Source organism: Psammomys obesus, unplaced genomic scaffold, assembly GCF_907164565.1.
Source record: "Psammomys obesus unplaced genomic scaffold, mPsaObe1.curated_primary_1811, whole genome shotgun sequence".
Lineage (NCBI taxonomy): Eukaryota > Metazoa > Chordata > Mammalia > Rodentia > Muridae > Psammomys > Psammomys obesus.
The window spans coordinates 13050640-13063679 of NW_026596095.1; the positions used below are offsets into that span (position 1 = coordinate 13050640).

Here is a 13040-nt window from a genome sequence, read left to right on the forward strand (position 1 = left end):
AAAGATAATGCAATTATAATATGTTACCGCCTATATGTTCATAAATACATTGTTTGAATTACCAAAACAGCTTTCAATATTTTTGACTTATTAAAGATTAAAGAGCACACTGCAGAACACATCCCACTGCTGACACGGTCAGTATTATGGGTGTCACAGACCTTGGCTCTGCTTAGTGAGAGGTGAGTTTACTTTCCTGGAATCCTGCAATACACAAAACAAAGGTCAGAGTGAGAAGTACATTGGAAAAAGATCCCTAGGAAATAGCACCGCTAGAGAGTTTATGATTGAAGTAGAAAGGACAATGAACATGTCACTGTATTTATGGTTGACTGAGACTCAAAATAATTTCTAAGATAATAGCTACACTTAGAATCAGGGGAGAGTTTAGATCTCATTTAAAATTTTCAAATAAAAAGTATAAAGCTGAAGGAAAATCAACCAATATTAACGCAATGCTAACCTCTCTGGACCCCAGGAAGTACAGATGGGGACTAGCCAATTATGGTCTGTATGTTTGTGGATCTTCTTTAACTTTGTCACACTTGTAATCATTTCAGCACTTTTGTGTGGGTGGTAAACCGGGGTGTCCTGGCTTTTCAGCCCACCTCTAAACTCACTGCCTGGACCTTGCTGTTATGTACCACAAGGTCATTGCTGGGGTCTCCCTGTGGAAGAACGAGAGTCCATGCAGGATTGTTCCCCTGCATTTCCTGTAGCCTGTTACCATAATGATCTTGTAAAAATTGGGAAATCAGAGGACAGATGATTTAAGTATTTTTGCTTCTTATGAAGAAAAATCTGGTTTGAGATGCCAGAGACTTGTGACAAATAAAACTTAAGGTTATTTGTAAATATGTCTATACATATATAACATGTTTATACATATATATATATATATATATATATGCTGTAACATCTATAACATCTGAAAAATTAATTCAAGTATAATGCATGTATCAAAATAGTCTAGTCACAAGTAACTTAGAGACACTTTAATGAGATTTGTTCAATTTTCTAAAACATAGACTTGATCATTATTGTTGTGAAACTTTTAAAATATTATAAAATGAAACAATAATTTCATTTAATATTATATCTGATTTACTGTTTTTATAATTTGGTATTGGGTTATTCTTGTAGGAAGGGAACATATCTTACTGTGAGAGGAGAAACATAATCTGTGTAATAGGCTACAGGAATACACACAAAATATACTTAGGAAAATTCATAAATTGTTTAATGAAATATTTCAGTGTGTTCCAAAATAAAAATATAGGGACAGTACATTCTTGAGAGTTTTAAAAGTGTTAGCCAATGAATGGCATAAATAAAGGAAATCATTCAATAGCATGATTATGAAATTTTATTCTTTGGAGAAAGTCACAAAGCTAATTTCATTTTCAAAGTTGCTTGCCTTTGTTTTGTTGCAAGTTTATATAAGCTGTATATAACTTTTGCAGAAAATTCAATAATACACAAGGTGGAAGACAGAAATCAGCAGTGTGTTGGTGACTCTTTAACATCTCCAAAGAGGGTGTAGTCACACATGGAAACAGGAATGCAAACATTCTTAAGGATCTTATCTTTTTTCCAATGATAAAACTGAAGAAATCAACTGTTCTTTCTCTCCATAAGAGATGATGACATTTAAGTTGAAATATTAGGTAAAGAAAAGTGAATAAATGTACAAGTGAATAGATTGTTTCTGGTTCTGAGATGTGTGTGTTTGTGTATGTACATACATACCACATAGTCTGCAGAGTGTGGAATATTGCTCTGTGAGTAAATAACCCTCCCTGCCTGCATGGCAATCTATGTGAGATTTGTCAATTGAATTGTACTGTACAGTAAGCTACACTGTTAGAGCACAATGCAGACCACTATATCAATGAGCTTTTGTAATTAGCTTTCATCCATGCTGGATTCCAAAGAAGGTTAAGAGTAGTGCATGCCTAGAAAAAGGAAAAATAACCCCATACATTCCACAATTGTAAACGGTTCACATCTCTAGTCCAAAAAGAAGGTAAGAGAATTTCACAAGAATAATGACAAAAAAACAAAACTCTTTCAAACGTTTAAGTTCAAAAGTGAAGCGTAATGCCAAGGCTGTTGTTCAATTACCAAAGAATATGACTATAATAGATGGTACAGAGAGCATGAGCTTGACTTAAAGGTGATTAGAATATTCTTTGTAAAGTTACAAACTTACAAACTAAAGCAAATCCAGGAACAATACAGCAAGAGCAATGATTGTGTGTAGATCCCCATACCAAAAGGAAATAAACATGTCTTTTCCAAAGAACACAGGGGTGTGCGTTTTGCAGTCAGCATTGAAACATTTCCCATCATCTTGAAGAGCAAGGAAGAGAAAGGTTGAAAAGTTTGGATTTATAGGAAAAAATAAAAATGAAAAGACACACGCAATTCTCAGGAATAGGGAAGAAACTCCTGCGTGATTTGAATTTGTTCAATCATCACCCTGTTCTCTTTGTAAATCATACAATTGAAGGCTTTAGTGACCTGAGCAGGCTTAGAAAGTTGAAAGTGTTTCACTTGCAAGCAGAAAAATAAAGCCAACAATGAAAAAAAAAAAAAAAAAAAAAGCATTTTTTCAGTTTTACTGTAACCAGTTATGTCATGATATCAAGTAAAAAGGCAAGAGGAAAATGTGTAATCAATCCATTAAAAAACGCGGGAAATAGTAGGTTATGGAGAGGACAGGAACCCCACAAGGAGAGCAAATGAACCAGAAGATTTGAACACAAGGGTCTTTCCAGAGACCCATACTCCAACCAAGTACCAGGCATGGAGATAACCTAGAACCCCTGCACAGATGTAATCCATGGTAGTTCAGTGTCTAAGTGGGTTACATAGTAATGGGAAGAGAGATTGCCTCTGACAAAATCTGATAGGCCTGCTCTTTGATCACCTCCCCCTGAGGGGAGAGCAGTCTTACCAGGCCACAGAAGATGACAAAGCAGCTGCTCCGGATGTGATCTGATAGACTAAGATCAGAAGGAAGGTTTGGTCATGAGTCTTTGCTTTGAAAACACTGCTAGTTAGAGTCTTTCAAACCTAGAACCTCTGCTCAGATGTAGCCTGTGGTAGCTCAGTAACCAATTGGTTTCCCATAGTGAGGGGAACAAGGACTATTTCTAACAGGAACTCAATGACTGGCTCTTTGGCCTCCCCACCCCCAAGGGAGGAGCAGTCCTGTTAGGCCACAGAGAAGAGCTTTGCAGCCAGTCCTGAAGATACTTGATAAAACAGGATTAGATGAATGGGGAGGAGGTCCCCCCTATCAGTGGACTTGGAAAGGGGCACGGTGGAGATGAGGGAGGGAGGGAGGGACTGGGAGGGAATGAGGGATCAGGACACGGCTGGGATACAGAGTTAATAAAATGTAACTGATAAGAAAAAAATAAAATTAAAAAAAAAAAGATCAGAAGGAAGGAGAGGAGGACCTCCCCTATCAGTGGACTTGGGGAGGGGCATGCATGAAGAAAGGGGAGGGAGGGTGGGAATGGGAGGGGAGGAGGGAGGGACTTGTAGGGGGATACAAAGTGAATAAAGTGTAAAAATAATAATAATAATAAATAAACTAAAAAAAAAAAAACGCTTATCATGTAAAGCACAATAGGCTTTGGTATACAACCTCCAGTTTATGTTAACATTCCAAAAGTTTTCAGTTTTCTTCCAAAATCCTTTCAGAGTCTCTAAACATTAGTGTTGTTAGGAAAAGGGCAGCGGTATGAGTTTTTTGAATGTATTTTACATAGCATCTTTATGAATGACACGCATTATAGAAAAGAAGAAAGAAGCCACACCTTCAAGAAAGAAGTGCTAAGATTATCTCTAAACAAGGGAGCATGCCATGGAACTGAAATTCTCCCATCATCTGTGGCTTCTGTATAAATAGTTTATTTATGTATATATATATATATATATATATGCAATGACAATTAGAGAATGCAAATATTGTCATGCTTATTATGTAATTAATACCCATACTTTAAATATTAATTCCCTGAGTATAAGCTTTAAATTGGTGATGTGAAAATCACTCACTATCAAAAAACAAGACAAAAAAAAATGACATATTTTTGGAGAGAGAAAAAAACTAACCAATAGAGGAAATAGAGTAGATTAAAACAATGGATCTTAGGTTGTTTTGTTCATGATATGATATCCAGTTGAATTTGGGCATTTGTAAGACAAATAGTAGGTTCTTAATAAATGTTAATTTGGGAGGTGTGGCAAGAATGCCTTTACTTCTTGCCAAAAGGGGAAAATCTGGAAGGAAATCCAAGTCAATGTCAAGATTTGTGGCTCTCTGACAGCATGTCTTCTACATCCATAGGAAACTACGCAGATATCACAGATCTGCCCACACTCATCAGAAGTGTGTGTGTGCCCACACATCACAAAAACAGGCAGGATAGCAAGGACCCTTAAATTAAACACAGGAGCTCTAAAATCATTAGTCCTGGTTAATTCTGGCCCTTGTGCTCTGTAGACTTCTCTGTTAAATTAGTCGTTAAGGATATAACTCAGTGATGAAATATTTAGCCTAAAAATAAGTTTCTAGTATTGACCATGAGAAGATAAGAGCTCATGTTGGCCATAGAAAGTGTTCCTATGTATTTATGTGTATTTATGTGTATGTATTTAAAGTGTATTTATGTATTTTAAACTTCACATAACAAAGAGCAAATGCTCATGAAAGCAGAATCATATTTTTGATGACCTTATGTTTTTAAAATAAATAAGATGATTACATATTTACCACTTGATTATCATAAAGATACACTCTATTTTACAAAATATGATGTTGTTTCTCCATCTCAAAAATAAGACCTAGGAAAATGGTACACACACACTTTATGCATCTGTAGGAAACAGTGATAAAAGAAATTGCCTGGCATTTACTCCTCCATTTACTGACTTCCCTTCATAATCTTTTGAAGTGTGAATATAGCTGATAGCTCAGAGCTATGTACCTAGTATAATATTATGGTAGTGTATAATACTGGAGTAGTAATGTTATCATTATGTTTGAAAATGGCACTTTTAGGACTTTCCTCTAGTAAAAATAGACACTTTGGCTGCTAAAATAAATTTATATAATGTCAGTAAAAAAAAAAAATAGAAAAAAATATGAAGTGTATAAAAGTTGGGTAATAATCAACAGGTTATTTACCAGAAGAGAAATTTTTCCACAGTATCACAAAATAGCAAACCATTGTCATTTTGATTAAATGCAACAGCTATTCATTGCTCTAAACTTTCATTTTGGGTACAGTTACGATTTATGAATATATGGCTGCCCCTGAAAGTAACATTAGGATGTATTGTAGCCTGATATATAAAAAGCTGATAGGAACTTCAGGTAAAATAACTAATGAAGTCTACAGATCAAGTTGAGCCAACAGGAGACATTTTCATATTTAGAAGCATCACGGACCACCTTGAGCTTAAGCAATAATACCACTTTCCTTTACAAAAATTTGAAAGCCAGGTCAAATAATTTGTGTCAGCTCTGACCTCACTTTTGTGTGTGGCACAAAAGCTAATATTATAGCAGGAAACTTCCCCTGATACACAGACACTAAAATACACAGACACATACATGCATGCATACACAAACATAAACACACAGCTAACAATGTTTTATGTACTGTTTACCTTTAAGGTATAGAAAGTAAGATCAGCTTTTCTCTGCTGGTCCCATTTTATGTATAGAAAATGCAACATCTTCTGGAAAAAGAGTTACAAATTTACGCATTCCTCACAAAGGATACTGGTGCAGTAGAACAAATGGTTAAATGTTTATACAATACAGTTTTAATTAAGTGTGTAGTCATTCATAAAATGTAAGCAAATTATAAGTAAGATTTCAGACAACAGATATAAATTCATGAAATACAGCAATATGGTGTTTGAAAAACTGTGCTTTTACCCTAGATATTACCAAAAGTAAAACCTAGCAAAAATACTGAAATTTTTGTGATTGTTCTTCAAGGACATACACTGAAAACTTTTACTTTTTTAGTTTCCTACAGATATTTTAAAAGTTCCAGATTTTACTTTATTTTTTATTATTTATTATAATTTATTAACTTTGAATCCTGGCTGTGCCCCCCTCCCTCTTCTCCTCCCAAACCTACCCTCCTTCCCCGTCACCCCTGTGCTCCTCCCCTAGTCCACTGATAGGGGAGGTCCTCCTCCCCTTTTACCTGACCCTAGCCTATCAGGTCTTATCAGAACTATCTGCATTGTCTTCCTCTGTGGCCTGGTAAGACTGCACCCACCAGGGGAAAATGATCAGAGAGCCAGGCACTGAGTTCATGCCAGGGACAGACCCTGTTCCCCTTACTAGGAAACCCACTTGGAGACTGAGTCTTTGGGCTACATCTGAGTAGGTGTTTTAGGTCCTCTCCATGTATGGATCAAAAACTCAAGTGACAACACATGCTGGAGAGTATGTGGAGAAAGGGGAACCTTCCTCCATTGCTGGTGGAAATGTAAACCTATACAACCATTTTGAAAATCAATCTGGTGCTTTCTCAGATAATTAGGAATAGTGCTACCTCAAGATCCAATCCTAAGCATATTTCTGAAATATGCTCAACTATGCAACAAGGACATTTGCTCAGCCATGGTCCTAGCACCTCTAGTTGTAATAGCCAGAATCTGGGAACAACCTAGTTGTCCCTCACTGGAGGAATGGATAAAGGAATACTACTCAACTATTAAAAACAAGGAAATCATTAAATTTGCAGGCAAATGGTGGGAACTAGAAAAGACCATCCCGAGTGAGGTATCCCACAAGCGGAAAGACACACATGATGTATACTCACTCATAAGTGGTTATTAGACATGTAATATAGGATACATATACTAAAATCTGTTCCCCTAAAGAAGCTAAGCAATAAGGAGGACCCTGGGTAAGATGCTAAATCATCATTCAGAATCACAAATAGGATAGATATCGGAAGAGGGTGAAAACTGAGAACAGCACAGAAGCCTACTCACAGAGGGCTTCTGAAAGGCTCTATTGATTGAGGTATTGAAGCACAGGCTGAGACTCATAGCCAAACTTTGGGCAAAGTGCAGGTAATCTTATGAAAGAAGGGGGAGATAGAAAGACCTGGAGGGGACAGGAGTTCCAAAAGGAGACCAACAGAGTAAAAAAAACAAACAAACAAAAAAAAAAAACACCACCACCAACAAAAAAATAGTTTCCTACACATTTTAAGTAACATGGTAAATCACTCTGATACAGGAAGATTTATATGTAACAGAGATTAATAAGTCAGACCTTAGGAAAGCAGAGCCCCTCATTCCAAAACACAAACTTATGCCGAGGACAAAGGGGGAGAATTCATTCCATCAGAAGGCAGTTCATTCAATTGTCCTTACAGCTCAGCTACTTGCTAGGAGCCTCAATAACTAAAAAGCGCTTTATCACCAGCTTCATCCTGTTTGGTAAAGCGCATTTATTAAGAGCAGAGATGTATCAGAAGCAGAAGTAAGGTAGACTGGTCCCATCTATCCTGCTCCACCCTCAAGGAACCGTGACTTAGTTTAGGAAGTACAAACTGGTGGGCATGACATTTCTTTTACAGGAGCAGCAGTTTTTGATTGATTCCAACTTATACCTTGTTTTGAGTTAAACAATTCACCTTGGTGATTTATCTGCATTTTCTCTAGTCACATTTCTTATATGAGTATTCTAACTTTTAATATTGAAGTAAAAGTTCTTCTCATTGGGTTTAAAGTTAATTATACTCACTGATAAGTTTGTAGCTTCCTCTTATTCCTCAACCAGGAAAGCTAGTGGAATATACATCTCTCCAATCATAAACATTTCACAGTGTAATCATGATCTTTTAAACACCCTTCTAACTTTAATTTTTCTCATTTAGAAAATTTAATAATGAGAGGATAGCAGAAAAACAGAAGAAAGTAATGCTGTGTAACAAATAGCAAGGAGCTGAATGGCAACAATACTTGGAATTGTTTATTTCCCAAACTTAAGTAAACTATGGCGCTAACCAGAACACCTTCCAATAATGAGCACCTGGCATATTTTAATGTGATGACCAGCCCCTACATCTAGTACTCATTGAGTTTCTCATTTCCAGAGCAGGAGGAGAAAACACCAAACGAACAAAAAAAAACATAACAAAACAACAACCTTAACTACAATAGTCTTTGTAATTGCTCTAGTTACAAATTTCATGACTATAAATTTGCAATGATTTATCTCTGAAGCTCTGTTCAAGCATATGTGACCGTAAGGAGGTATTTACGAGAGAGGTGCACATTCCACTGTACTTTATATGTGTCACACTTGGAAGGATAACACATAGAAATAAATATATATGTTACCTAAATCCCAGACTGAGGCAAGGAGCACAACTCCTAAAAATTCTCTTTTCACTCCCCAAAGTCAGGCTGCAGTCAGGCACCTGACATTTCAGGAAAGCTTTGGTTGCTGTGACAGGTAGAGTGGATCATTCTGTCAATGATTATACATTTCTTACAACATATGAAGGCCGGATTTGGAAAATTTGAGCTGAAGCATTATTTGATTTCCTTGGTGTGTTGATTTAGGAAATACTGGCTTTTCAGACATCCAAGTAATTCACAAACAGCTTTTCATGCTCGATGAGCCAGGAGAGCCATCAGAAAAAGAGTTCACATAGGATTTTGTTTGCTGCTAATCAGTCCTTGGGTTTATCTTGAATGGAAGATTAGGTGAAGGTCAAATTAAAATTTTAGCATATCAATTTATAGTGTTTAAGAAAACCTACTATACATTTTCACATTTGTGAAATAGCTTTTCAAATAGCCTTCCTACTATGAAGTAATTAGTTTCTTTAATTTTATACAACACACACACAACTTAATATCCTAACATTGCCTTATCTCCCTACCTATAAGCTCTGTCTTGCCTTTTCCCTTTTTCCAGTTTAAGAGAAGCAAACAGACCATCTAGATTACATTTTCTTGGCATTCCACAAAATATCATCACTTAGTTCTGATGCAGGGAATAGTAAACATTACTGGTGTACCACTTCTCAAGGTCAGACTCTTTTTACCTTGACTAGCCATTATCATTAAGGATGGAGAAATGAGAAAATTGAATTTAAAGAATAAGTCATGCAGTTAAAACATATACCGGCTGAGAGCACAGCCGTGTTCCATTGTGGTATATGGATCTATCATCATAACTTAGAACTAACTGATGTTAAATAAATGTCACATTTAAATTTTGCTTATTCTTTGGGTTGACAGATTTAGTCCCATATGTTTTTTTTTTAAATCCTTTTCACTGTTGCATATTAGGAGGAACTGTTCTAATACTTAAAACTGATATCTCATCCTTTTTGCATTCAAGGAAAAGGTCACTATCTTATGTCAGAATCGATAATTTAAAAAAGCATTAGCATCATGCATCTAATTTTCTCTGTGCTTCCTTTGTTTCCCTTCTTATCAATATAAGTAGTTGAAAACTGATCTCAATATGTGTTCTTATGTCTTTGTGGATATCCAAACAAAGTCAAATCGACTTCCATGAAGTTTTCAAGAAGCCATAAAAATATAAATGGACCCGTGTCAAATATTAAGACCCAAGTTATCAGCAATGCTTTCAATATATTATCATTTTCACAAGACTAGAATACTCTTTAATATGCTTCTAAGACATCAGTAAGCATATAAACGTGAACGGGAACATTCCTCCATTTTGCTCTTAGCTATCACATTTCTCCTCTTTTTCAGAAATGCTTAAAGGACTCTGCAGCAATTCTTGGTATTGGATATAGCATCTCAACTGTTGCCTTCCTGTTCCACTGCCTACCAGATTTGACTCATTTGTGACCCCTTCGAAAATCTCCCATGATTTGCAATGGTTACATGAATGTCTGGGAAGGGAAATTTGCAACATCTTACTCTATGTTTTCCATGGCACGTTAAGAAAAGAAGCCAAAAAGTTCCCAAAGCATTGATTTTGTTTTTTAAAATGAATCTTATTTTGAGGTTTCGAAGAAGCTTTCGAACACTGATTGTTCTCTTAGCTACCTTTTGCCTGGTGAGCATTGTCATTTCTGCCTACTTCCTGTACTCGGGCTACAAACAGGAAATGACACTTATTGAAACTACTGCGGAAGCAGAGTGCGCTGACATCAAAATCCTCCCTTATCGGTCCATAGACCTGAAAACCATCAAGCCTATTGACACATCCAAAACTGACCCCACTGTCCTTCTCTTTGTAGAGAGCCAGTATTCGCAACTCGGTCAAGATATTATAGCAATCTTGGAGTCCAGCCGTTTTCAGTACCAGATGGTCATTGCTCCAGGCAAGGGAGACATACCACCTCTTACCGATAGTGGCAAAGGGAAGTACACACTGATTATTTATGAAAATATTCTGAAGTACGTCAGCATGGATTCATGGAACCGGGAGCTCCTAGAAAAATACTGTATAGAATACAGTGTTAGCATAATTGGTTTTCATAAAGCCAACGAGAACAGCTTACCAACTACACAATTGAAAGGATTTCCTTTGAATTTATTCAATAATCTAGCTCTGAAGGACTGCGCTGTGAACCCTCAGTCTCCTCTGCTGCATATTACCAAAGGCCCAAAGGTTGAAAAGGGACCGCTTCCTGGAGAAGACTGGACAGTTTTCCAATATAACCATTCTACCTACCAGCCAGTGCTTTTAACTGAGTTACAGACAGAGAAGACAGCCTCTTTCTTGTCCAGCAAAACACTTTATGCGACAATAATTCAGGATCTGGGGCTTCATGATGGGATCCAGCGAGTTCTTTTTGGCAACAACTTGAACTTTTGGTTGCACAAGCTCATCTTCATAGATGCCATCTCCTTCTTGTCTGGGAAGAGGCTGACATTGTCCTTGGACAGATACATCCTTGTGGACATTGATGACATATTTGTGGGAAAGGAGGGAACAAGGATGAATGTCAAAGATGTGAAGGTAAGAGTTGATAAAGAACAACTACATTTGCAATTTGTTAGCTTTGTGGTTTTAATAAAATATGATCTTTAAAATACTTTAACATAATCACTAGTTTAAGTTAATCCTTAACTATTATACACTCAAATGCAGACATAACACACACACAAACATACACACACACACTCTCTGAGAGAGAGATACACCCAACAAAGTAGAATAGAAACACTGAAATAACCAAAAGTAGATCTACACCTTCTTATCCCCAACAGAAGTCCGTATAAATACCTCCAAATTGAAATGTATGACAGATTGTAACTCTGAAATAAATATATAGTTATAGGACCCTATTTATAAACTAATCACTTGTGTACATTGGATTTGATAAGGGTGGTTGAAAAGCAAGATGAAATGTAGCTCAGTCTTTTCTGTAACCTCGTGCAAGCTTAGTTTTCACTTGTGTGGAACATTTATACTGTTGTAAACATGGGCATTAACAAAAATAGTTTTAAAGGGGCTTGACCTTAAGCTTTCATTTTGTCTCTACTAATTTATGGTATTGTTTTGGGTAAGACAGGAGAGCCAATAGGCAGTATTTCAGGACTATACTCAGTTGACTAAATAGCAAACTGACCTTGTAGTTGCTACTAAATATATAAAAATGCCAAATAGAAAGCTGGGCATGGTGATGAATTTCTAGTTCCAGCTACTTGGTAGGGTGCAGCAAGAGTTAAAGATGGCCTGGGTAACAGAGACAAAAATAAACAGCAAAAGTAACAAAATACAGTACACAAGGTTAACTACAGAGTTAAAAAGTTCTGAGAATAATTCTTTAAGTTTCAGTCCAACATTCTCCTATACTGTTTCATTGAATCCTACCTTGTCTTGCATATGGGTCAACTGACACTGTGCAAAGTATTTTAGGAAACATAAACAGAAATCTATTATTGTTGTTGTCATAAAAGAACTAAAGATTGTTGTGATATTATCTTTCCATGTTCTGTTATTCAGCTGTTTGCTTTGCAAAGATGAACCCTGAGTTCTACTTAACAACTGAAATGTTATGATCACTAGTAGATAAAGTATTGATCCCAGAAGCACTACTTTACCTTTAAAAAACAATCTGGATTGACATGCAGACCAGCAAACTCTTGTTTCTAATGAGTATATGAGCAAAACGCCATCTCACTTGACTACAAATAAATCATTTGAATCAAGTACAAAGTGTTTCACTGATCACAGCTGAAATCCTTTGATTTTTGTGTTTTGTTATTTTTTGTACTTATTGTTCCTTTCAATTAATTTAAATGCTAATAATTTATCTTAAATTTAGAAGAGTTTGTGTATTTCAAATAGTCTGAGATTGCTAGGTTTCTAATATGAAACCTAAAAGAACAGCAACTTCTAATTTGGACCCAAAGAACATTATAAATTAAAGGATCTTTATAATTTTAAACTAAATTAAACAACTCAACTCTAGCCAGATTATTAATTTGAAATAAAAAAAAAAACTGATGGATGTTCACTAGTACTGCTAAGGTACACAAAATTCTGATGGTTTCTTAAACTGTATAATCCCAAGAAAAGTAACAGAATAGTGAGACTTAACAAAGATGGAAAATTTTTCTATGTAGAAATTGCTGAAAAGCTTATACTTCAAAGGAAGTCAGAACAGCACTCAAACAGGGCAGGGCCCTGAGGCAGGAGCTGGTGCAGAAGCCATGGAGGGGTGTTTCTTACTGGTTTGCTCCTCATGGCTTGCTCAGATTGCTTTCATATAGAACCCCAGACCACCAGCCCAGGGATAACACTCCCCACAATGAGCTAGGCTCTCTATGATGAATCACTGACATAGAAAGGATGCCTTTCAGGACTGGCTACAGCACAATCTTATGGAGGTATTTTTTTTTAATTGAGGTTACCTCTTCTCAAATGACATTTACTTATGCCAACTTATTGTAAAACTAGCCAATACAAAAAAAATGTATCAAGTGCATTTTTGAATTAAGATACTTTCAGATCGCAATGAATTCATTGTAATGTGATGTCA

The 13040-nt window shown here is 36.2% G+C and overlaps 1 protein-coding gene across 2 annotated transcripts in view; it reads left to right on the forward strand.

Annotated features, from left to right (window-relative positions):
• The first annotated feature begins 9957 nt into the window (after positions 1 to 9957).
• LOC129691974 (bifunctional heparan sulfate N-deacetylase/N-sulfotransferase 4) overlaps positions 9958 to 13040 on the forward strand; it is a 344209-nt gene continuing 341126 nt past the window's right edge. For both annotated transcript variants that reach the window (XM_055628185.1, XM_055628186.1), the window contains exon 1: positions 9958 to 11011. In XM_055628185.1, the coding sequence (XP_055484160.1) occupies positions 10034 to 11011 (978 nt within the window). In that variant the 5' untranslated portion in view covers positions 9958 to 10033. The remainder of the gene's footprint in view (positions 11012 to 13040) is intronic.